Below are 24,424 nucleotides of genomic sequence, written 5' to 3'. Positions count from 1 at the left end.
AAGGTGTGTAGGTTAGGTGGATTAACCATGGTAAATGCACGGGGTCATGGGGATAGGGTAGCGGGGAGGGCTGGGTGGGAAGCCCTTTCAGAGATCGATGCAGATTCGATGGCCCAGTGGCTTCTTCCTGCACTGTAGGGATTCTATGGATGTTACACATCCTACCGCAATGAAATTTAACACCCAAGAGACTCCCTAACAACTTGCACTGTCCTCACTTGCTGGCAAGATCAACATTAGAATTGGAGAATTGTTTCAGCGTGACGTAGATTAACTCAGTTGCCACCGGTCACCTGTTCTGAAAGTGGGTAATAAACAAGCCACAACATTGGTGCAGGGTCTGTTGGCATTGAGCTATGGGGAGCTGAGAAGTCTGCAGAAGGGCCCAAATCTAGATAACAAGGCATTGTTCCACATACTATAGATCAGTTACATTAAGCTTGGGCTCGGTGTTGACAAGTTAATTGCACAGTGAGAATGTTATTGATTCAAAGACCTCTCCACAGCTTGTGTGTGTAATCTAGCCTGACATTTCACTGATGCTGTCTTTTGAATAAGAAATAGAAAGAGTTGCATGGCTATGTGAAAAGACCCAGGGAGTGAAGCTATCTGTAGAGCGTGATTGAAAAGTTAGCACCGGTACAATGGGCTGAATGGCCTCCTCTGCTGCATCAGTCTATAATTCTGTGCTAAACGATGACCCTATCTGTCTATTGAGGTGGACAGAAGGGTTGCCCTGGAGCTACCAACAAAGAGCAGAGGAGTTCGCCCAGTGCCCCAGCCAACTTTCCTCCCTTAGTGCGGCCTGCAGCAGATAATAGAATCCTAGAATACAGCCCAAAAGGAGACTCTTTGGGCCATCGTATCCAGGTGCTGGCCGTCTGAAAAAGCAGTACACTTTGTGCCACTATCCTCTTTTTCTTCCATATCTGGTCATGTATTTAACTGCTGTTTGTGAAACCGGACCGTTTACAAATTGTGTAAATTTGATGTGTAATCTGCTGGCAAAGCAACAGTGACTACACTTTTTAAGACTTACTTCATTGGCTCTGCAGTGCTTTGGGAAATCCTGAGGATGTGAAAGGCGCTATAGAAAAGCAGGTTTATGCTTTCTATTTTCACAATCTTATCTGTGTGTCTTAATTGCTTTCAAGATTAGAAGAAAGCATTTGTAATGCTATTTTCCTGGAAGTGAACATCAGTGGAAAGATAGTTGTGCAGTGAACTGGACAATGTCTCTCTTGTAGCCTTTTATTAAATTTCCCATTTTTCAGTTAGGGTGCATTTAGTAATTTTTCATGGCCATCAGGAGTTAAACCTTTGCAGCATGTCTTTTAGTGTCTGGAACAAGCTGTCAGACGTAGTAGTAGAGGCGGGTACAATTTTGTCTTTTAAACGTTTAGACAGTTACATGGGCAAGATGGGTATAGAGGGATATGGGCCAAATGCGGGCAATTGGGACTAGCTTAGAGATTTTTTTTTTAGAAAAGGGGGGGGGCATGGACAAGTTGGGCCGAAGGGCCTGTTTCCATGCTGTAAACCTCTATGACTTTATGAATCAGGCCTGAACCAAATGCAAAGTGAGGTTGGGACACTCCATGCTCTGAAGAGTTTTGCTATCCTTCACTCGTGTGACAGGTCAGACCCTAATCAGGCATGATAACTGGGTCAGTGCAGTGACAGTATAAAGGGGGGTGCCCTCTTGACGAAGCTCATTGTGTGCGCCATTTTCAAATCAGAATTTTGCCATAATCCTGTATAAGCAGGTAGAATACTGGTAATCTTTTCTAACTAAAATTGTCGCGGTTTCTCATCTTGCACCAGGCACCTCAACACCAGAACAAATTAGTCTTTGAGAGACCATTGTATTCTTCAAGGACAGAGTAGTTAAACATTTAAAGCGGAGGATGCAACAGGAAAAAGCGTGGTCATGAGATTAGTTTTGTGTTGCTGTAGCAAAGAGCCCACACAGATACAACAGCTGATGGACCGATTCTGTGGTTCCAAGCCTGTAAGTTATTTTTACACAGAGGGTGGTGTGTGCCTGGAACTCGCTGCCGGGGGGAGGTAGGGGAAGCAAATATGATAGTGACTTTTAAGGGGCACCTTGACAAATACACGAATAGGATGGGAATAGAGGGATATGGTCCCCAGAAGGGTAGGGGGTTTTAGTTCAGACGGGCAGCATGATCGGTGCAGGCTTGGACAGCTGAAGGGCCTGTTCCTGTGCTGTAATTTTCTTTGTTCTAAATGGACTGGATCCTTCTGAGAAGTTTTTGGAGTTGCACCCATCAGATCTATGGATCAGTTATTGCAAACTCTGAATGTAACCCAGCAGTGAACTAGATGCTCCTGTTATTGCACATTTCTTTAAAATGTAGAATTTAGTTGATTCCAGTGTAGAGGGAATTCAATCAAAGGCTGGCCTAGATAGTGGGTGAGAGTGTAACCAGTCCTGTTTTCTGTTGAGCTGCTGCATTAACAACTCTTGACTCCAGTGGTTCCTGCTGTGTTTTCCTTGAATTACATCAGATGTGTGTGTAACTTCGAAGCATTTGTCTCCATGGCCAATATATATCAGTGACATTTTCAATCAATGTTCTAGTGTATTGACAGTGTCATAGGCAACAGAGTCTTGTGGACAGTGATTTTAATGGACGTTGGCATGACAATAGCATTGATAGAACATTCCCATGTACTTTAGCCTAGTAGTCACTGTACCTGACTTGCGGCACAGTGGTTAGCACTGCTGCCTCTCAGCGCCAGGGACCCGGGTTCGATTCCTGGCTTGGGTCATTGTCTGTGCCGAGTCTGAACACTCTCCCCATGTATGCATTGGTTTCCTTCAGGTGTTCTGGTTTCCTCCCACAGGAATTACATTGGCCATGCTAAATTCTCTCTGTGTACCTGAACAGACACCAGAGTGTGGCGCCTAGGGGATTTTCACAGTAACTTCATTACAGAGTTATTGTAAGCCTACTTGTGACCTTTAAACAATTCCTGTGTTCAAATGCTGCAGAGCAATTTGTGAAGTTGAACTCAAAATATAGTTTTCTGGGCTAGCACTAAATCGTCCAATTGACATATGCGCTGCCACCTCTAGCTGGTGTGTGGTACCAGTTCCGCACTACGTGGTCAGTTAATGTTTTCCAAGCCACTAAGGATGCACAATAAATGCAGCCTTGTCAGTGTCACCCACATCCCAAGGACAAGTAAACATTACCACATGGCAGCACAATCTACCCACGGCTCATCTTCCTAACCACACAAAGTTTCCACTTTGCTCAGCAATTTAAGGGCTTCTTTCAACTCAGTGCTCAAATATGGAGTTCTTACGAAATGATTGCAATATAGATAGGTCAAATAGTTTGTTTGATAGGGTGCACAATAAGGTGCTGCACTCAAGGAAGTGATGGTAATGGGATAAGATTGAAAGAAGTGCCCAGGTAGTCAACAGAAGCCGAGAACTTGAGTGAAAATGAGGGGTTTAATTGGTTACTCGCTGTGTTCTTGCATAAAGTTGCTGCTTCAACGTAACTCGTTTCAGGTGGCAATTTGAGAAATCTCTGTACAGGATGAGGTGCTGTATAAATTTGAGCCTCTGGCTTGGGTCATTGTCTATTTATAAGCCTAGGTAGGTAGGGACACGACCGGCGCAACTTGTGGGCCGAAGGGCCTGTTTGTGCTGTAGTTGTTCTATGTTCTTTACAGAATCATCGATTGACGTTCAGCCCATTGTACCTATGCCAGCTAGCTCTTTGAAAGACTCATCCAGTTGGTCCAGCTGCTTGTCTTTTAGCCTTGTAAATGTTTCCTTTTAAGTATTTATCCAATTTCCTTTCGAAAGTTACTATTGAAGCTGCTTCCACCGCCCTTTCAGGCAGTGTGTTCCAGATCCCAACAACTTGCTGCATAAAAACATTTCTCATCTCCTGCCTGGTTCTTTTGCTGTAGAGAATATTAAGCAGAACTTGAATTTCAGCCACGTCCCATAGGTGTTATGTTGAAGTATGATATGTTGCACTTAATTATGAAATTGTAACTTGCTTGTCTCCATCCATTATTCCACATTTGACTGGAACTTTGTGTGTACATTTGTTACTTATAACATCTTAGTACATGAGTCCTGCGAACAAAAGGCTGCAAAAGATAGAGTACGTTCTTTAAGTGCAAACGGCACTAACGTTTCAGTTACAGAACTGAGTGAATGACCAGCAATGAGTTGAGATTGAGGCCACTCCTGCCATAGTCTTTTGCCACAGCACAACAATGAAGATTAGTAGCAGATACATCAAGCTGCCTATTTCTTATGTGAACGGTATCAGCATCCCTGCCCTCTTTGCTCATCCACACTTAATGCAGAGCTGTTCTCTTTCTGCAGGAAGATACTATGGAAGTGGAAGAATTCTTGAAAGAGGCCGCAGTTATGAAGGAAATTAAGCATCCCAATCTGGTACAGCTGCTAGGTAAGTCTTTACAGGTGAGGTAACCTTTTACACTGGTGCCAGTGTTTGAGTACGCTGCTTTTGAGAAAGAGAATTTGTCTCCATTGGTTTCACGACCTCTTTCCACCACCACCACCAACCTTCCCCCTCCCCCCGCCATCCAGCATCATCGGAAGAGGCTATGGGATCTCATTCAAACATGGCGTGAAAGAGGAAGCTACATTAGTATTTGAAGGGCTAGATTAAAGGATATAAGGAAGGAAAGGGGCATGAGATTTGAGTGAATAACTCCAATGTGGAATCAAATACCAGCAGAGGCCTTCACTAAACCTATAACAGAATAACTGGCTGCCAGTTGAATGATATTTGATTTAAGTGAATAAAACCGCCTCTCGAGTGCTGAATTATCATTGAGAAGCGAATCTTGAGGATAGTAAGCTCCGTGTACTGTCAGCAGCTCTGAAATTAAACTTGACTGCAAGGCGCTTGCAGTTTCAATTGAATTTACTGGACATGGGTGTTGTTGCAAAGCATTGCATCTTAAGCATGGTCTTAATCTCAACATGTTTTAAACTACAGTAAATATGTCCTGAGAATAAATTCCTGGGTATCTTGTCGTTTTTACATGTTTAATTACTTCTGAGGCAATGTAGGCACTTCCTGACGGAACAGTTCACTGTATAGCAGAACTGTACAGAGTTAAACAGAATGTGCAGCATAGAAACAGGCCCAACTAGCCTGAGCTGTGTTTATTCTCTACACAAACCTCTTCCCGTACCTCTACATCTAACCCTACGAGCAGAACCTTTTATTCCTTTTTTCCTCAAGCACTCACTTAGCTTAGCTGTGTTTAAGGGAAGCTATTTGCCTCAACTGCGCATTGCATTAGTGAATTTCAAATTCTAAGCATTCTCTAAGTAAAGAAGTTCCTGCTGAATTCCCTGTTGGGTTTATTAGTGGCTATTTATGTGCCCAAGTTTTGGACTCTGGCACAAGTGGATTTTAAACCTCTTTATAATTTCTAGAGAGAAGAGCTCCAGCCTGTCACGAACATAGGAACATGGGAATTAGGAGCAGAAACAGGCAAATTCAGCCCTTCAAGCCTGCTCCACCATTCAATCAGATCATGGCTGATCTCTCCCTGGTCTCAAATCCACCTCCCTACCTGCTCCCCATATCCCTTTTTTAAATTAGAAATGTATCTATCTCCTCCTTGAAACCATTCAACAATTCAGATTCCACCGCGCTATGGGGCAGCGAGTTCCACAAATTCACCACCCTCTGCGAGAAGTAGTTCCTCCTCATCTCAGTTTCAAATCTATCGCCTCTCAACCTATACCTGCGACCTCTTGTTCTAGATTGCCCCAGAAGGGGAGACATTTGGTCTACATTTACTCTTATCGATCCCTTTTAAAATTTTATATATCATGATCAGATCCCCTCTCATCCTCCTAAACTCCAGCGAGGACAAGCCCAAACTGTTTAATCTCTCCTCATACATCAACCCCTTCATCCTTCCTGATTTGCATAATCTCTCAGTTCTGGTGTCATCCTTGTAAACCATTTTTATACCTCCTCCAGTGTCTCTATGCCCTTTTAAAAATATAAACTGTTCTCTACTCTGAGAGGTCTAACCAAGATTGTATAGTTTAAGATGACTTTTCTGTTTTCATTTTGATCCCTCTAGAAATGAACCTTGGTGCTTTATTTGCTTTTTTGACCCTTTTAACTTGTGACAGTACTTTTAGTGATTTGTGTATCTGTATCCCCTCAGATCTCTCTGTCCATCTACCCCACTTAGGTTCTTATTTTACTACAGTTAACTACTGGGTACAATTAGGGTAATAAAAGAACTCTTAGATGAAAAACATTTAGCCTTTTGAAGTTTTTACACTATGTTAACAGCAAAGGAACAGACCTGGCTGCCCAATGGTTCTAAAGTCTTGGTTTGCAAGAAATACAGATCGAACCATTTTTGTGAATAGCCCTTAATTCTGGGCTCTTATCCAAAGGATACAGAGTTATCACAGGGAGTTCAAGGGGAGACTGCAGAACTGATGGCTGAAGTTAGAGGGTCATGTTCTTGAGTCTTCAGGAAAGCAAGTTGAGGGGAATTTGATGGCTTGGTGTCAGATTGTGTTTAATCAAAATAGCTTGTGTTTATATAGCCCCCTTAACTTTGGAAGATGTCCCAGGGCAGAAACATTATTGAATAAAGTTTGACATTGTGCAGCATAGGGAAATATTAGGGCAGGTGAGCAAACGCTTGGGTCAGAGAATTAGGTTTTATGAAATGACTTAAAAGAGAAAGTGAGGAAGCAGCTTGAGATGTTTTACTGTGCTAAATGTGCTCTATAACTGCAAGTTCTTGTTGTTGGGACTTGATAGACTCTCAAATTTTCAGTGATGTGGGGAAATTAAATTCAGGAAGGTTTTGCTGGTGGGTACTTGGATTTGTAGACTTGGGGACGTGTTTCAAAATTAAGGGCATCAAGTCCATTAGTTTTTTTGTCACAAGACTGAGCGAGAATTGATGGACAGATGACCAACAACTTGATGGATCAGCTGATCTTTTCCTGCCAGTCATTTTCCGTAGGTTTGTAACTAAGAGTTAACAGAAACCAACTGCAGGCTTTTAATAAAACAGTGAATTCCTGTTAGAAAAGGGGATACAGAGTTCCTTATTCCAAAATCGCAACCCAGTGGAGACTGGGTTACGCCGAACACTAGTCTTCCCCTCAAAACTTTGCAATGTTATGATTGGAAAGCCATCTTTCAAATGTCAGAATAATGAGTCCCATTGAATGTTGGGAAACATAGATTCTATCGGACAACACAATATGAAAATGTTTTTTTGGATTTAGTTTCTGTGCACAAGTGAGTGTTGAGCAGCTGTTCACTCGCCTGTTGAATTTGAACACTATGTAGAATGTTAACACATTTTTACAATAAGCCCCTTGTGTCATTTCTCCCCGAAGGTGTATGTACCCGGGAGCCTCCGTTTTATATCATCACAGAGTTTATGACTCACGGTAACCTTCTGGATTACCTGCGTGACTGCAACAAGGAGGAGGTGAATGCTGTTGTGCTGCTATACATGGCAACTCAGATCTCCTCTGCGATGGAATATTTGGAGAAGAAGAATTTCATTCACAGGTACCTTGTCCTCGCACTCAATCGATTCGGCTGTGGTTAATTTCGCCAAGTAGGATTGAGATACGCTGGAGCAAATTGTCATGTTTAAAATTTATTTTTAAACTCTGGCTCCTTGTTGAATAGATCGCAGCATTAAAATTACCCCAGCTGTCTCTATCCTAGCCAGGTATTTGCAGTCTTTAAAATAACACTGGCTTGGACAGGTCTAAGCTGTTTGCTCGTGCAGAAACAGCCTGAACGCTGTGTAACTGAGTTCACTGCTCACTTGCTGCAGTAACATGTTCACATGGCAGTGAAAGATCCACTTACAGAATGATTTCTGAAAGCAAGGTCATTAATTGGACAATCGCAGTATGTACTGGTCATTAGAGCGTGATTTACTTTCTACAGCTACATCTGTCTGAGGAGAGGGAATTAATAGCTGTGAGTTAAACGTGCTGAATCTCTGTCCTTTAATCTGGACAGTGTAGTTATTTGCAAATGATAGAATCTCTACAGTGCAGAAGGAGGCCATTCAGCCCATCAAGCAGCACCGACAACAATCCCACCCAGACCCTATCCCAGTAACCCCACATATTTGCCCTGCTAATCCCCTTGACACTCGGGGACAATTTAGCATGGCCAATCAGCCTAACCCCCACATCTTTGGAGTGTGGGAGTCATAGAATCCCTACAGTGAAGAGGGAGGCCGTTCAGCCCATCAGGTCTGCGCCGACTCTTACCCGAGCCCTATCCCTGTGACCCCATGTATTTTACCCCACTAATCCCCCTAACCTATATATATCTTGGGACATTAAGGGGCAATTTAGCATGGCCAATCCACCTAACCTGCACATCTTTGAAGTGTGGGAGGAAACTGGAGCACCCGGAGGAAATCCCCACAGGCATGGGGAAAATGTGCGAACTCCACACAGTCCCTCCACACGAGGCCGGAATTGAACCCGGGTCCCTGGCGCTGTGAGGCAGCAGTGCTAACCACTGTGCCACCCAAATCACCTGTGCATCCTTCACAGGCAAATGTAGTTTTCTAGCAATCTAATTCTCCCTGTACCTTTTCTAGCGTCTAATTGTCTCTTGTAACTTTCTCTCCTGTTCTTTGTACTTTCTCCTAGGGATCTTGCCGCGAGGAACTGTCTGGTAGGGGAGAACCACTTGGTTAAAGTGGCTGATTTTGGGCTAAGTAGGTTGATGACGGGAGACACGTACACAGCCCATGCTGGGGCAAAATTTCCCATTAAATGGACAGCTCCAGAGAGTCTGGCCTACAACAAATTCTCAATCAAATCCGATGTGTGGGGTAAGTACATAAACTGCTGCTGAATATTCATAATATGTATTGTTAAAATTCTTGCATGGAATGTCTGTGTGTGTGTGTGTGGGAAGGGGGGGGTTGGAATAATTAACTCTGGTTAAAGAAACATCGCTCTGTTAAAGCAAAAACAATGAGCTTGCTGGCTCTCCCTGTTTTCCCCGTCTCCCCTTCGTCCTCCCCCCGCTTATTTGCGTTGTGTTTTGCAGTTCTAGTTGATTATGGTTGCTGCCTGTGGGTGGGTTGATTGATGCCAGTAATGTCAGGAAGCTGCATTTCCAGCAGTTACTTCCACTGGAGTCATCGAGCAATATAGCACGGAAACAGGCCCTTCGGCCCAACCGGTCCGTGCCGACAATCGTGCCCTCCCAGCTAGTCCCCATTGCCCATTCAACTTTGTGTGTTTATCCAATTAACTTTTCAAATGCTTCTCCCCTCCCCCAGTCCCATCACCTTCTGGCTGCGTTGTCAGGGCTCATTGCTGAGTGGATAGAAAGAGTAGGGATGGTATTAAACAATATCGACATTGACCTACCATTCATTTACGGGGTCCTAAACACTACAAATGTGAAATTGCCTCATTCTGCCATTGTTTCTCTTGAGCATCTTCAGTGATGTGACCATTTTTTACTCTCCTTGCTATGTGAAGGAGACCAGTGTGTCTCATGAGGTAATTAAAGGTCTGTCATTATACTACAACTGCTCGAGTTAGGGAACTGCTGCAAAGAAAATGATCTCGTTATGTGTATTATATTAGTTCAGATATATCATGTTACTTTCCCCTAGCCTTTGGTGTCCTCCTGTGGGAGATTGCGACTTATGGCATGTCCCCTTATCCTGGTATTGACCTTTCACAAGTTTATGACCTGTTGGAAAAGGATTACAGGATGGAGCGGCCAGAGGGTTGTCCAGAGAAAGTCTACGAGTTGATGCGAGCATGTGAGTACGCAAAGACTTCATTCATGGCAAATTTAGATTGTGCATCATATAAAAGTGTACATTACCTGGTCAGCTTTTCCTATTGTAAATTCCTGTGTTCATGCTTTTTGATAACTGCCTATGTTAGGTAGCACAGTGGTTAGCACTGCTGCCTCACTGCGCCAGGGATCTGGGTTCAATTCCAGCCTTGGGTTACTGTCTATGTGGAGTTTGGACATTCTCCCCAGTGTCTGTGTGGGTTTCCTCCGGGTGCTCCGGTTTCCCCTCTCAGTTCAAAGATGTGCGGGTTAGGAGGATTGGCCATGCTAAATTGCCCCTTAGTGTCCCAGGATGTGTTGGTTAGGGGGATTAACAGGATATATGCATGGAGTTCCGGGGATAGGGCTGGAGGTAGGGCCTAGGTAAGATGCTTTGTCGGACAGTCGGTGCAGACCAGATGGGTCAAAGGGCCTCCCTCTACACTGTGTAGGGATTCTATGTTTACCCCTCATCCTCGAGCCACTGAAGGTGCTGAAGTGATGCTGGCCTCTCTTCAGTTAGAGGCCCAACCAATAATACTCAGTCCACACACTTATTATACGGAAGCATTCTTACCACAACTCTCCAAGAGACAATCGACCAAGATTTCCATTTTCTTCGATGCCTATAGTTCATACAAACAGTATGAATATCTAGAAAACTGCATGTTTACATTTCCGTTGTAGTTTTCTAGCATTTAATTTTTCTTTCATTAAAAAAAAACCTTCTGATTATTCTCCTGACTGAAAAATGAATTGCAGCTTTTGCTCGCACCATGTGCACAAGTTCTCCTCTTGCGGTTTGGAAGAGTCACCTCACTTGCTGTGTTTTTTCTGATATTCTTAATTAAAGATAGTCCACTAAGAACACACTCCCATAACAGTAGGAACAGCTTGCATTTATATAGCACCTTTAATGTAGTAAAACCTCTCATGCTACTTCACAGGATCAAAAAATATAGGGTCGCATTATCAAAATGCGAAGAACTGCATTGTGTTTTAAGTAAACCACTTTACAGAGAATTCACAGGCCATTCAAACCTACAGGTCTGTGCTGGTGTTTGTTATCCTGCTTTATCTCACTGTGTAAACTGGCCCTTCTACTCTTTCTCATAAGTTCATAAGATAAAAGAGCGGAATTAGGTCATTCGGCCCATCCACTGCGCCATTCGATCATGGCTGATATGCTCCTCATCCCCATTTTCCTGCCTTCTCCCCATAACCCTTCAACCCATTACCAATTTAAAATCTAATTCCTCAAATATATTCACTGTACCAGGATCCACTGGGATGGTTCTAAATTTAAAATAAATTTTCTAAATTTACTCCCTCTGGTTCTAAACTAACTTCACCTCAAAATACTTCCATGCTACGTGCTTCATCCATTCCTTGTGGTGGTGAGTGCCACAATTTCACCTCTCTCTAAATAAAGACGGTCGATTCAACAACTGATGATCATGAAGTCAACAATGGTTTGAATGCTGAGAGCCAGACTGGGCCGAAAAACATTGGTGCATGTGGAGCTTTGATTTCAGTTAGCTGCTCTGTGTACAGATGGTGCTGAGGGCTTAACTCTCGGCTTCACCTGCGGTAGGAACAGAGGAAACCGGTTTGCTTTCCTCATCAGTATGCCAGTAGATGGGTTAGTTTTCAGAATCACAGAACCATAACAGTGCAGGGAGAGGCCATTTGACCCATTGAGTCTGCACCGACAACAATCCCACCCAGACCCTATCCCTGTAACTCCACAAATTTACCCTGCTAATTTCCTGATTCCAAGGGGCAATTTAGCATGGCCAATCCACCTAACCCGCATATCTTTGAATTGTGGGAGGAAACCGGACAGCCCGGAGAAAACCCAAGCAGACAGCGGGGGGAACGTGCCAACTCCACACAAACAGTCACTCGAGGCCATGGTGTCACTGTTGGATGGGAAAGCTTTACCTTACTAAGAACACTTCTAATCATGATGCTCTTGTCTAGGTTGGAAGTGGAACCCAGTGGACCGACCATCATTTGCAGACATCCATCGAGCTTTTGATACAATGTTCCAAGAATCCAGCATATCAGAAGGTAAGTGCTGGTGGTGGAGGACAGACTGGGCTATATGAGGAGGATGCAGAGTTTGCTGGTTTCAGTCCCTCCAAGGCTGCACACGCCTCAAACAAAATTTCTACATCCTTTTATTTCTCTCTGCAAACTCCCATGCACTTTACTTCAATACTGTTTACTAATTTATCACCTTTATCTACCATGATGGGATAGCATCATAAATCTGTAGAGCAGAATTTCAATAATTAGGACATGTCCATTGGAATTGTGCCAATATTTAGAGTAGTTCATGGCAGTGTCCCAGTTTCTGCAGGCAAATTTTTATGGAACGTAAATATTTGTTAAAATTTGCAGAGGGTCACGGGAGTATGCCAGTATCTACAGAGGGTGATTGTGTGTGTGTCAGAATACATTGGCAGTGATTGGGTGCATGTCGGGATTCACTGGCAGTGATTGGGTGCATGTCGGGATTCACTGGCAGTGATTGGGCGCGTGTCGGGATTCACTGGCAGTCATTGGGTGCATGTCGGGATTCACTGGCAGTGATTGGGTGCATGTCGAGATTCACTGGCAGTCATTGGGTGCGTGTTGGGATTCACTGGCAGTCATTGGGTGCATGTCGGGATTCACTGGCAGTGATTGGGTGCGTGTCGGGATTCACTGGCAGTGATTGGGTGCGTGTCGGGATTCACTGGCAGTGATTGGGTGCGTGTCGGGATTCACTGGCAGTGATTGGGTGCGTGTCGGGATTCACTGGCAGTGATTGGGCGTGTGTCGGGATTCACTGGCAGTCATTGGGTGCGTGTCGGGATTCACTGGCAGTGATTGGGTGCGTGTTGGGATTCACTGGCAGTGATTGGGTGCGTGTCGGGATTCACTGGCAGTGATTGGGTGCGTGTCGGGATTCACTGGCAGTGATTGGGCGTGTGTCGGGATTCACTGGCAGTGATTGGGCATGCATCAGGATTCACTGGCTGTGTTGGGTGTGTGTCAGGATTCACTGGCAGTGATTAGGTGCGTGTCAGGATTCACTGGCAGTGATTAGGTGCGTGTCGGGATTCACTGGCAGTGATTGGGCGCGTATCAGGATTCACTGGCAGTGATTGGATGCGTGTCAGAATTCACTGGCAGTGATTGGATGCGTGTCAGGATTCACTGGCAGTGATTGGATGCATGTCAGGATTCACTGGCAGTGATTGGATGCGTGTCAGGATTCACTGGCAGTGATTGGATGCGTGTCAGGATTCACTGGCAGTGATTGGATGCATGTCGGTATTTGCAGCACTAAGTGCTCAATATACTACTAAATATTTTGTGTCCAATGAATTGGATCAGCATAGCAAGTTCCGTTAGTTTGTGTGTGAAAAATCTGATATTTGTCGGTCAGGTAAGCAATTACATGGTGCACTGTTTTACATTTTGTAAATCAGTAAATTGTTAAACATTGTACATTGAGCACCTTCCTTGTTTAATTGGTCCATGGTAAATTTCTGGATGTCCAGCTGGTCGAGAAACTGAGCAAGTTGTCTGAACATCTCCATCCTTATTTAGTTCCGAAAACCCTATCACGATGTAAGCAGAAGTTGAAAAATGTCCTTGTTTTAACAGTCCCGGGATGAGCTGCTGATCCTTGTCGCTTCCCTTACAGAGGTTGAGAAAGAACTGGGAAAGAAAGGAGGCAAATGCTGCGGCAGCAACAAGCCCCAGGCACCGGAACTGCCGACCAAAACACGTACCCTTCGCAGAACGACCGAGAGCAAAGAGCCCATTGAAGTCCAGGAGGCATCGCATACGATATTTAAAGTCCTGAGCCAACATGGTACGTCTCTCATTAGATGTGAAACTGCACTGGAGGCGTAAGTAACGAAAGGAGGGTCACACATTGAACCTGAAAATCACTCTTGACATTAATTTTTACAGAAACAGGTAATTCGGCTCAGCCAGTCTATACTGACATTTATGCAGCACCTGAACCTCCTCCCACCTCTCTCATTGTATCATATTGTGTTGAAAGCAAAATTAATCTTTATTTGCATGTTAGTTTAATCGCACAGATTGCTGGAATCCAGCATTTAAATGCTGCAACTTTATTTCATTTTTATTACCTCTTGTTTTAAACAGTGAGTTGCATTTTGTATAGCGCAATCAATAAGATACCCAGGGGCCGAAGACACAATATGTGGATAGGCCGACAAGAGGCAGGGCCACATTGAACTTGGTACTGGGAAATGAACCGGGCCAAGTGTTAGATTTGGTTGTGGGAGAGCACTTTGGAGATGGCGACCACAGTTCGGTGTCTTTCGTTATTGCAATGGAGAGGGGTAGGGCCGTACGGCAGGGCAAGGTTTATAATTGGGGGAGGGGTAATTATGATGCGATTAGGCAAGAATTAGGGAGCACAAGATGGGAACAGAAACTGTCAGGGAAAGGCACAAATGAAAAGTGGAGCTTGTTCAAGGAACAAAAACTGCATGTCCTTGATAGGTATGTCCCTGTCAGGCAGGGAGAAAATGGCCGAGTGAGGGAACCATGGTTCACGAAAGAGGTGGAATGTCTTGTCAAGAGGAAGAAGGAAGCGTATGTAAGGATGAGAAAACAAGGTTCAGTTGGGTCCATTGAGGGTTACAAGTTAGCAAGGAATGAGCTGAAAAAAGGGCTTGGGAGAGCTAGGAGGGGGCATGAGAAGTCCTTGGTGGGTCGGATCAAGGAAAACCCCAAGGCTTTTTACTCTTATGTGAGGAATAAAAGAATAGTAAGAAGTTTAACAACACCAGGTTAAAGTCCAACAGGTTTATTTGGTAGCAAAAGCCACACAAGCTTTCGAGGCTCGAAAGCTTGTGTGGCTTTTGCTACCAAATAAACCTGTTGGACTTTAACCTGGTGTTGTTAAACTTCTTACTGTGTTTACCCCAGTCCAACGCTGGCATCTCCACATCATGAATAAAAGAATGACATGGGTGAGGTTAGGGCCAGTCAAGGACAGTAGTGGGAACTTGTGCATGTAGTCAGAAGAGATAGGAGAGGCGATGAATGAATACTTTTCTTCAGTGTTCACCAAGGAGAGGGGCCATGTTTTTGAGGATGAGTGTGTGATACAGGCTGATCGACTGGAGGAGGCAAATATTCTGAGAGAAGATGTATTCGCAGTTTTGAAAAACCTGAAGGTCGAAACGTCCCCTAGGCCAGATGAGATATATCCTAGGATTCTTTGGGAGGCAAGGGATGAGATTGCAGAGCCTTTGGCTTTGATCTTTGGGCCCTCACTGTCCACGGGGATAGTGCCAAAGGACTGGAGAGTGGCGAATGTTGTTCCTCTGTTCAAGAAAGGAAATAGGAATGACCCTGGTAATTATAGGCCGATTAGTCTTCTGTGGTCGGTAAGTTAATGGAAAAGGTCCTGAGGGATAGGATTTACGACCATTTAGAAAGATGCAGCTTAATCCAGGATAGTCAACACGGATTCGTGAAGGGTAAGTCTTGCCTCACAAATTTGATTGAATTTTTTGAGGAGGTAACTAAGTGTGTAGATGAAGATAGAGCAGTTGATGTCATATACATGGATTTTAGTAAGGCGTTTGATAAGGTCCCCCATAGTCGGCTCATGAAGAAAGTAAGGAGGTGTGGGATAGAGGGAAACTTGGCCGATTGGATAAGTAACTGGCTATCTCATAGAAGTGTGGAGTTTGCACATTCTCCTCGTGTCTGCGTGGGTTTCCTCCGGGTGCTCTGGTTTCCTCCCACAGTCCAAAGATGTGCAGGTTAGGTTGATTGGCCAAGCTAAAATTGCCCTTGGTGTCCTAAGATGCGTAGGTTAGAGGAATTAGTGGGTGGATATGGGGGTAGGGCCTGGGTGGGATTGTGGTCGGTGCAGACTCGATGGGCCGAATGGCCTCTTTCTGTGCTGTAGGGTTTCTATGATTTCTATGAAGACAGAGGGTGGTGGTGGATGGAAAATTTTCAGACTGGAGACCAGTTACCAGCGGTGTACCACAAGGATCAGTGCGGGGTCCTCTGCTATTTGTGATTTGTATAAATGACTTGGAGGAGGGGGCTGAAAGGTGGATCAGTAAATTTGCAGATGACACCAAGATTGGTGGAGTAGTGGATGAGGTGGAGGGCTGTTGTAGGCTGCAAAGAGACATTGATAGGATGCAGAGCTGGGCTGAAAAATGGCAGATGGAGTTTAACCCTGATAAGTGCGAGGTGATTCATTTTGGTAGGACAAATTTGAATGCGGATTACAGGGTCAAAGGTAGGGTTCTGAGGAATGTGGAGGAACAGGGAGATCTTGGGATTCATATCCACAGATCTCTAAAGGTTGCCACTCAAGTGGATAGAGCCGTGAAGAAGGCCTATAGTGTGTTAGTGTTTAGGTACAGAGGGTTTGAGTTTAAGAGCCATGGGGTTATGCTGCAGCTGTACAGGACCTTGGTGAGACCACATTTGGAATATTGTGTGCAGTTCTGGTCACCTCACTATAAGAAGGATGTGGAAGCACTGGAAAGAGTGCAAAGGAGATTTACCAGGATGCTGCCTGGTTTGGAGGGTAGGTCTTATGAGGAAAGGTTGAGGGAGCTAGGGCTTTTCTCTTTAGAGCGGAGGAGGTTGAGAGGTAACTTAATAGAGGTTTATAAGATGATGAGGGGGATAGATTGAGTGGACGTTCAGAGACTATTTCCTCGGATGGATGTAGCTGTTACTAGGGGGCATAACTATAAGGTTCGTGGTGGGAGATATAGGAGGGATGTACGAGGTAGGTTCTTTACGCAGAGAGTGGTTGTGGTGTGGAATGGACTGCCTGCTGTGATAGTGGAGTCGGACACTTCAGGAACTTTCAAGCGGTTATTGGACAGGCACATGGAGCACACCAGGATGATAGGGAGTGGGATAGCTTGATCTTGGTTTCGGAAAAGGTTCGGCACAACATCATGGGCCGAAGGGCCTGTACTGTGTTGTACTGTTCTATGTTCTATGAATACTGAATGATATATCTACTGTGTAGTAGTGGGGTGGCACAGTGGTCAGCACTGCTGTCTCACAGCGCCAGCGACCTGGGTTCAATTCCAGCCTCGGGTCACTGTCTGTGTGGAGTTTGCACATTCTCCCCGTGTCTGCGTGGGTTTCCTCCGGGTGCTCCAGTTTCCTCCCACAGTCCAAAGATGTGCAGGTTAGGTTGATTGGCCATGCTAAATTGACCCTAGTGTTGAGATTAGCTGGGTAAATATGTGGGGTTATGGGAATAGGGCCTGGGTGGGATTGTGGTCGGTGCAGATTCGATGCACTGTAAGGATTCTATGATTCTAACATTTATAATTTCTCCCCATTTGTGCTGATCAAAGTGAGGGGAATGTAACGGTACACTTTCCATTTGAGACACAACTCAGTAAATCTCCTATAACTGAACCACAAATGATTTTGCTTCAATCCCAGGAAGGTTCCCCCCTGCTTCACCCATGTCTCTAGCAGACACACTGTGGCCTCTGAGTGAAGCTGCTAGTTACTGCTACATACGGAGTGATCCAGTATAGTCGGTCCATACCCATTCAGAACTGGGTTGGATGCATCCAAACACATCTTTTTCCTGGGGAATTTCACAATAACTTCATTGCAGTGTTAATGTAAGCCTTACTTGTGACTAATAAATGAACTTTAACTTTTAACATCTTATCGAAGGCCCTTCATCCTATTTCTCTGAGCTGGATTTGAATGCAGGTCCCTCTCTCCAGCTCCCATCTCACTCATGTAGACAATTCCACCACCCACACAAACAAAGGCCATCACACCCACGCAAACAGCTCCGGTGCAGACCCACCTCTCCCTGCCCACAGTCTCCCCACCCACACAAATAACCATAGTACTAACTCTCCTCCTCCCCTCCACACACAAGATCAGACAGAGGGTTGACATTTGTAGAAGAATTGGATCTAAAGTCAGTATGATCACGTGTTTGGGGATGCCCAGTAATGTTTGTTATAAAAACAGAAAATGCTGGAAATAACAGGCCAGGCAGCACCTGTGGTGAGAAACAGAGTTAAAATTTCAGTTTGGTAGTCTTTCATCCAAACTGAGGAAATGTTTGATTGTCCAGCGTATAATCCTGTGCAGAGCAGGGAGTGGGTATTTATGTTTGTGTTTCTGTGTGCAGATTCCGGGGACCATGAAATGGCCATTTCTCCAATGCTGCCTCGCAAGGACAGAGATCCAGACAGCAACTTGGACGACGAGCGTTTGCAGTCTTTCACCAAGGAAAAAGGCAAATCCAGTTCCATCTTCAGCTCCTTCATCAAAAAGAAGAAGAAGACGGCGCCCGCCCCTCCCAAACGCAGCAGCTCTTTCCGTGACATGGATGGGCAGTCGGAAAGAAAGGGAGAGGTGGCGGAGGACACCAGCACAACTGGTAAAGATGCCAACAATGGAGCCTTTATCAATAGTGTGGCACCTCTTGACCCAATCGACCCAAGCAAATTGCAGCACTCATTTAGCACTGGGACACAAAATGCCAACAATGGAGGTGGTGGAGTTGCCAATGGAAGCTTCTTGGGAACAACTGGGTTCTTCTCTCCTCACTTGAAGAAGTCCAGCACAATCGCCTCAGGCAAAGTGGGGAATGAAGAGGAACCCATCCCCAACTCCAAGCGCTTCATGAGATCTTGCTCTGCATCCTCAATGCCCCCAGGCAACAAAGAGATGGAGAGGAAGGCCCTGACGCTGCCCCGGGATCTCCAGTCTGTGGGGAAGCAGACCGAGTCCGCCCTGGCCTCGGCTTGTGACAGGAATGAGAAGCCAGCCTTGCCTCGCAAGAGGACGAACGAGACTAAAGTGGACACGGTACCTCGGGGAAGCCTGGCTGCTGCTCCTCGGCTACCAAAAAAAACGGACGAGTTAAATGACGATGTTTTTGGTAACTTGGAGTCCAGTCCAAGCTCAAGCCCACCGGCATCGACTCCAAAGCTTGTCCGTAGGCAGGCGGCAGCCATGGTGACCAGCAGCCCCAGTCTCAAGGACGAGGGTGGGAAGATTTGTGCCTTAAATTCTGCTTCCCCCCAGGAGCATGTTTCCTCCAGCCTGGCTCCTCCTGCACTGAAACAGAGCTCCACCTCATTCCTGGGGGGGGTGAACCTGCTTACTGAGGACTCGAGGGCCCGAAGGTTCAAGCAGGCTCCAGAGCAGCTGCTGTCTGCTCCTGTCAGGGACCGGGGCAAAATACAGAAATCCAAACCAATTCCCCCTCCTCCGCCGGCTACAAAATCCGTTCGGCCGCCTCGGAGTCCGACCCATGAGTCCGCAGGTGAGAGTGCAGCGGGTGTCAAACCCAAGCCATCCGTGGACACTTTGAGTGGTGAGACCATGAAGCCCTCCCCGCCAGGGGACGCGGTTAAAAGGTCAGCCCTCCACTCCACACCAAAGCCCCAGTCCTCAGCAAGACCATCAGCCTCCTCCTCATCCTCCGCACAGCCCGCCTTGACAAACCCAAGCGCCGAGCAGCAAACCTCCACCGCTACAGCCTTCATCCCCCTCATCTCCACCAGAGTCTCCCTGCGCAAGACGCGGCTGCAGCCGGAGAGGCTGGCCAGTGCCAACATCACCAAGGACACCGTCTTGGAAAGCACCGAGGCGCTGCGGGTGGCCATCGACAAGAACTCGGAGCAGATGGCCAGTCACAGCGCAGTGCTGGAGGCAGCCAAGAACCTCTACACCTTCTGCACCAGCTACGTAGACTCCATCCAGCAGATGCGCAATAAGTTTGCCTTCAGGGAGGCCATCAACAAACTGGAGAGCAACCTCCGCCAGCTCCAGATCTGCTCGGCTAGCCAGGACTTTACCAAGCTGCTCTCATCTGTGAAAGAAATCAGTGATATCGTGCAGAGGTAGCAAAGGCTCAGGGGGGGGGTGTGGGGAAGTGAGGGGGTTTGGGGGAGGGGTGGGTGCATTGGGGGATGTATCTACACACAAAGCTGCTCCCAGACTCCGCAACAGTATGACAGAATCAGGAGAAGGACTTGAATTTGGCTGCTTGCTGCCAGAAGTGTGCACAGAAACATGGCATTTGTTGCTGAGTGGCTCTATAAATTCCTCATGTCTGCTCCAGTTACCTCCTCGTAGGGCTTTTGTTATCACATAGTTTCCCTGTCCAGTAAACTGTATTTGGAAGCACTGAGTTATTATGGGAGCAACATAGAAAGGTTGAAATGGTGACTTGTGTCAACCCCTTTCCGCCCAGGGAAAAAAAAATCCACTTCTGTTCATTAAAATCCGGGAACTTGTTGAAACCCTTTAAGGAGAGGGGGATGTTGGGAGAGACGGTGGGGAAGGAAACTCGCTTTATTCCACATGAACTGATTAGTTAACTAAAAGTGTCACCAGATACTTTGGCATATCAGTGGCACCTCAGCCCTCACTACTATTCATCTTTCACTGCTTGCCCTTGATCTTTTAGAGGAGGCTGCACAGTTTAGTGCTGAAGAATAAACAGGAGCTGCATACAATTACTGCAATAAATGCTGTTAACGCTCTTTAAAAGGTAGCGTTCTCCGTGGTATGAGACCATCGGATTTTAAAACCGTGGCTGCACACTTAATACTTGATGTCGTGGTAAGCCCTCTCCCGACCTGCTTGGTTAGCAAGAGTCCAATGCTTCCTGAGAGTGCAGTGAATGCCATAGCTGACAGCATCAAATAACAGTCCTCCACTTCTCATAGAATCATAGAAATCATAGAAACCCTACAGTGCAGAAAGAGGCCATTCGGCCCATCGAGTCTGCACCGACCACAATCCCACCCAGGCCCTACCCCCACATATTTTACCCGCTAATCCCTCTAACCTACGCATCCCAGGACTCTAAGGGGCAATTTTTTTAACCTGGCCAATCAACCTAACCCGCACATCTTTGGACTGTGGGAGGAAACCGGAGCACCCGGAGGAAACCCACGCAGACACGAGGAGAATGTGCAAACTCCACACAGACAGTGACCCGAGCCGGGAATCGAACCCGGGACCCTGGAGCTGTGAAGCAGCAGTGCTAACCACCGTGCTACCGTGCCGCCTAATACCGCGCAGTCTAATCAGCCAGAGCCCTAATTGCCTAAAGAAAGCCAATGTCGTCCTGGGCTGCGGCTGGTTTTTATTTTCAGGGTGATGGGATGGTCGAGTTGGGGAGGAGATTTTGCATTTAGTTTTTTAATCAATGACCCTGAAATGCAGCACTTTCTTTTACCCCCGCTCACACCCCCCTCGAGTACTAGCATAGCGGTCCATGGAGTGGAGATGGGGTTGCTTCCAACTCTGGTTTGGACTTACCCCTGGAGGTTTTAGCAGATGAGTTGTCACTAATTGTGGTCGGTGCAGACTCGATGGGCCAAATGGCCTCTTTCTGCACTGTAGGGTTTCTATTTATGTTTCCTATCACCCCTGCCCACTGAAACAATGTTTTCCCCCACCCCAATATTTTCCTAACTGAAACTTGAACCCTCCATTTTTCTTTTAGTGCCCTGGGCAATTTTCCTTCATTCCTGGAGGGTTAGTAACCCTGGATCAGAGTGTTTATTGGACAGTGTAAATGCAAAAAGCTAAGACCCAGCTATTGTCCTGTCCATAAACAGACTCGCCTCTGCTGGTACTCTGTGTTTCAGGCACACTGGGCTGCTTGGCAAAACCTCATTCAGTTTGACAACGCTTAACACTCTCGGTCTGCAGGGAAAAATAAATTGTTTCAGCAATTTCACCAAAAATTAGTGAACACGATAGGTTTCTGCATCTCCCCACAAACGCCTGCGATTAATCTGGCACTTCCATCCTGCAGTTACGTCAGGAGATACCATCATATTAGAGATACCCTCAGTCAGAGGATAATAAAACTTCCTGTTCCCATAGTTGGGTAAATATGGAATCTCAGAGAAGCCACATTTGTACCATCATTTCGATCTGTGCGTCCATTAAAACACATTCCTGGTATCCAAGTCAAAATTTATTCCTCAAACAGTATCCTTAAAACAGATGATTCAGTTCATATTAAATGGCTGTTTTTTTTTTACATTACAATTGTGCCTACGCTTTGAAATTACTGCAATGGCTGTAAAGTGCTTTGGGATCTCCTGCGATTGTAGAAGACACTATTGAAATGCAAGTCTTTTTCAGTGAAAGGGCCTACATTTCCGACTGCTTTTATCCTCCTGGGGGAGACGATGTATAATCCTGCCACATCAACCTAAAGTCAGTTTTTAAAAAAGAAAAAAACACTTGCTTTTGTGCCGTGCTTTTAAAGACCTGCGTTTGAAGTGTAATCACTGTTGTAATGTAGAACAAAGCAGCAGCCGATATCCACGTCACAAACGCCTGGAGTCAGCGATGTGCTGAGCAGATAAAACAACTAAAATAGGCCTTAATCCCAGATGAAGATTATATATTTCTGTCCAAATGAATATCACTGATATTCAGCAAGATTGTGAGTTGGCACAATTAATATTTTAATCAGCATCAAAATAATTGGTTCTGAGAACTATATGTAATGTGTAACATGGTAACTGAAGCAGACTTGAGGACTTGTCCCATCATTCAATATTTATATTCTCGTATCTCAGCCTTGCCCAATCTGAGATCTGCTCACAGGGCTCGAATGCAATAATTTCTCATTGGTGGGAAGACTCTCTCTCTCTCTCTCTCTCGCTGCAACTAAAATTGCCACCAGCAAAATGTTAAAAGTTACATGCCAATTGCGAAACTCACTCGAGCAAAGTAAGCCGAGTCATTTGAACCAAATGGAACACTTTAACTTAGCTTGTGACTTTCACCAGCCAGAATGTTGCTAATGACTGCAGAACCTTGCAATTCACAAGCATTTTAGTCACTGTTAGGCTACATCCAGGACCTTACATCAAGGTCGTCCATGGATATTCTCATTCCTGATGTCACCGTGAACTAGCAGTTTAAGGAGTGTATTTTTAAAGGGTGGGGTGGGGGCGGGGGGGGGAAGAACGTGTTGGGATGGGGAGAGAAATAACTGTCTTTTGCTTTGATGGAATCACACAGATGCAGCCCAGAATAAAGCTGTTATGATGTACGTTATGCACTGCTTATGTGGCAGTCAGGTCATTTGTAATGGCTGACACTTAAATACACCACTAATGTGTGTGATTAGCTTGGACACTACTCACTCTGATTCAGGGGGGGCTTGGAAAACAGACCCGTAGAAACACAATGTGAAATATCGAGATTGTTTAGGCGTGAAGTTTATCTTTACACTTTAGTTTTATTAAGCAATGCCTTAACTTCCTTCCCACAGCAGTCAATAGTTTGATTCAGCCAAACAGAGATATTTTTCAAGTTTGTTAATCAATTGTGGAATGATTTTAGCATCCACCAAAATCAACAATTGTAAATTAAAGTTGTTTCTTTTGTTGGTTATTAGAATGAAATGTTTTTATATTGTAATGATAGAAATGCAATGCTTTGAGATCTGGAGCAGGAAGGCTGAATGTGGCCACGTCAGAGTGGAATTGTATGCGAATATGATTTTAAATTCCACTTAAATGATCTGAAAAGACTTGAAAGAAATCAAATACTTATATTTTCCATGCCGAGGTCTAGCTTTACTGCTAAAACTCATGTATAAATATTTAAGAAGTGGTTCCTTTGTGATCCCCCCCCTTAAAGGGATAGTCACAGAAGATGTAGCCTCTGTAATGGCCAGACCAGGTCTACTTCAATTCCACTAATACTGATAAGACTCTCATGGTCGCACTGTTTCCATTCTGTATATTACATTTGTGAAGAGATTTCCAATTTCCAAATAGTATGCGAAAGGTATGGAGGCACAAGAGTCTGCTATATGTATTTTCACCCCTGTAAACAGTATTATAAATGCTCTCCGAAGGGCCATGTTATTCCCAGCTGTGTTCATTTGCACAGAAACTGCCCCCTGGGGCATCAGTATTGGAGACTTGACCACAAGTTGTTGCCCATAAGCTGGTTTTATATCGATTGATTTGCCACCAACTCCTCCTCTGTGGGTCTCTCACAGCAACTGGAAACACCATCCTGAACCTGATGGACCAGTGCAAAATCAGGCTAGATCAGTGCCAAAGCAGCTTTTTACATAGATAATCAGACACATGTTGCGTCGCAGAAACAGACCATTTGACCCAGCTGGTCCATGTCAGTATTGACTTGCCACGAGAGCTTGTCTGGATTGGGAACAGAAATTGACCATTCAGCCCCTCGAACCTGTTCCACCGTTCGTTTAGATCGTGGTTGATCTGCATTGACTCCATTTATCCCCCTTTGCTTATCCCTTTAATATCCTTAACCCAACAGAAATCTTCTCAGTCTCAAAATTGCAAATGATCTCCCTATGCCTCGTCCTTTGGGGGGGAGAGTTGCAGATTTCCATTATTCCTTGCAGAAAGGATTTCCTGATTTTACACCCAGCTGGCCTGTCTTTAATGTTCAGATTTTCTGCCCTTGTTCTTGGTTTCCCCACCGGACAAGATAATGCCTCCTGTATCTGTCTT

The 24,424-nt window shown here is 45.3% G+C and overlaps 1 protein-coding gene across 3 annotated transcripts in view; it reads left to right on the top strand.

Annotated features, from left to right (window-relative positions):
* abl1 (c-abl oncogene 1, non-receptor tyrosine kinase) overlaps positions 1-19,797 on the top strand; it is a 176,006-nt gene extending 156,209 nt beyond the window's left edge. For all 3 annotated transcript variants that reach the window (XM_078226238.1, XM_078226240.1, XM_078226239.1), the window contains exons 5-11: positions 4,382-4,466; positions 7,424-7,601; positions 8,714-8,898; positions 9,697-9,849; positions 11,850-11,939; positions 13,567-13,737; positions 18,064-19,797. In XM_078226238.1, the coding sequence (XP_078082364.1) occupies positions 4,382-4,466; positions 7,424-7,601; positions 8,714-8,898; positions 9,697-9,849; positions 11,850-11,939; positions 13,567-13,737; positions 18,064-19,790 (2,589 nt within the window). In that variant the 3' untranslated portion in view covers positions 19,791-19,797. The remainder of the gene's footprint in view (positions 1-4,381; positions 4,467-7,423; positions 7,602-8,713; positions 8,899-9,696; positions 9,850-11,849; positions 11,940-13,566; positions 13,738-18,063) is intronic.
* Positions 19,798-24,424: the final 4,627 nt, after the last annotated feature.

Source organism: Mustelus asterias, chromosome 13 (assembly GCF_964213995.1).
Source record: "Mustelus asterias chromosome 13, sMusAst1.hap1.1, whole genome shotgun sequence".
In the NCBI taxonomy this organism is placed as follows: domain Eukaryota; kingdom Metazoa; phylum Chordata; class Chondrichthyes; order Carcharhiniformes; family Triakidae; genus Mustelus; species Mustelus asterias.
This window is presented reverse-complemented; position numbering and strand designations above follow the sequence as displayed.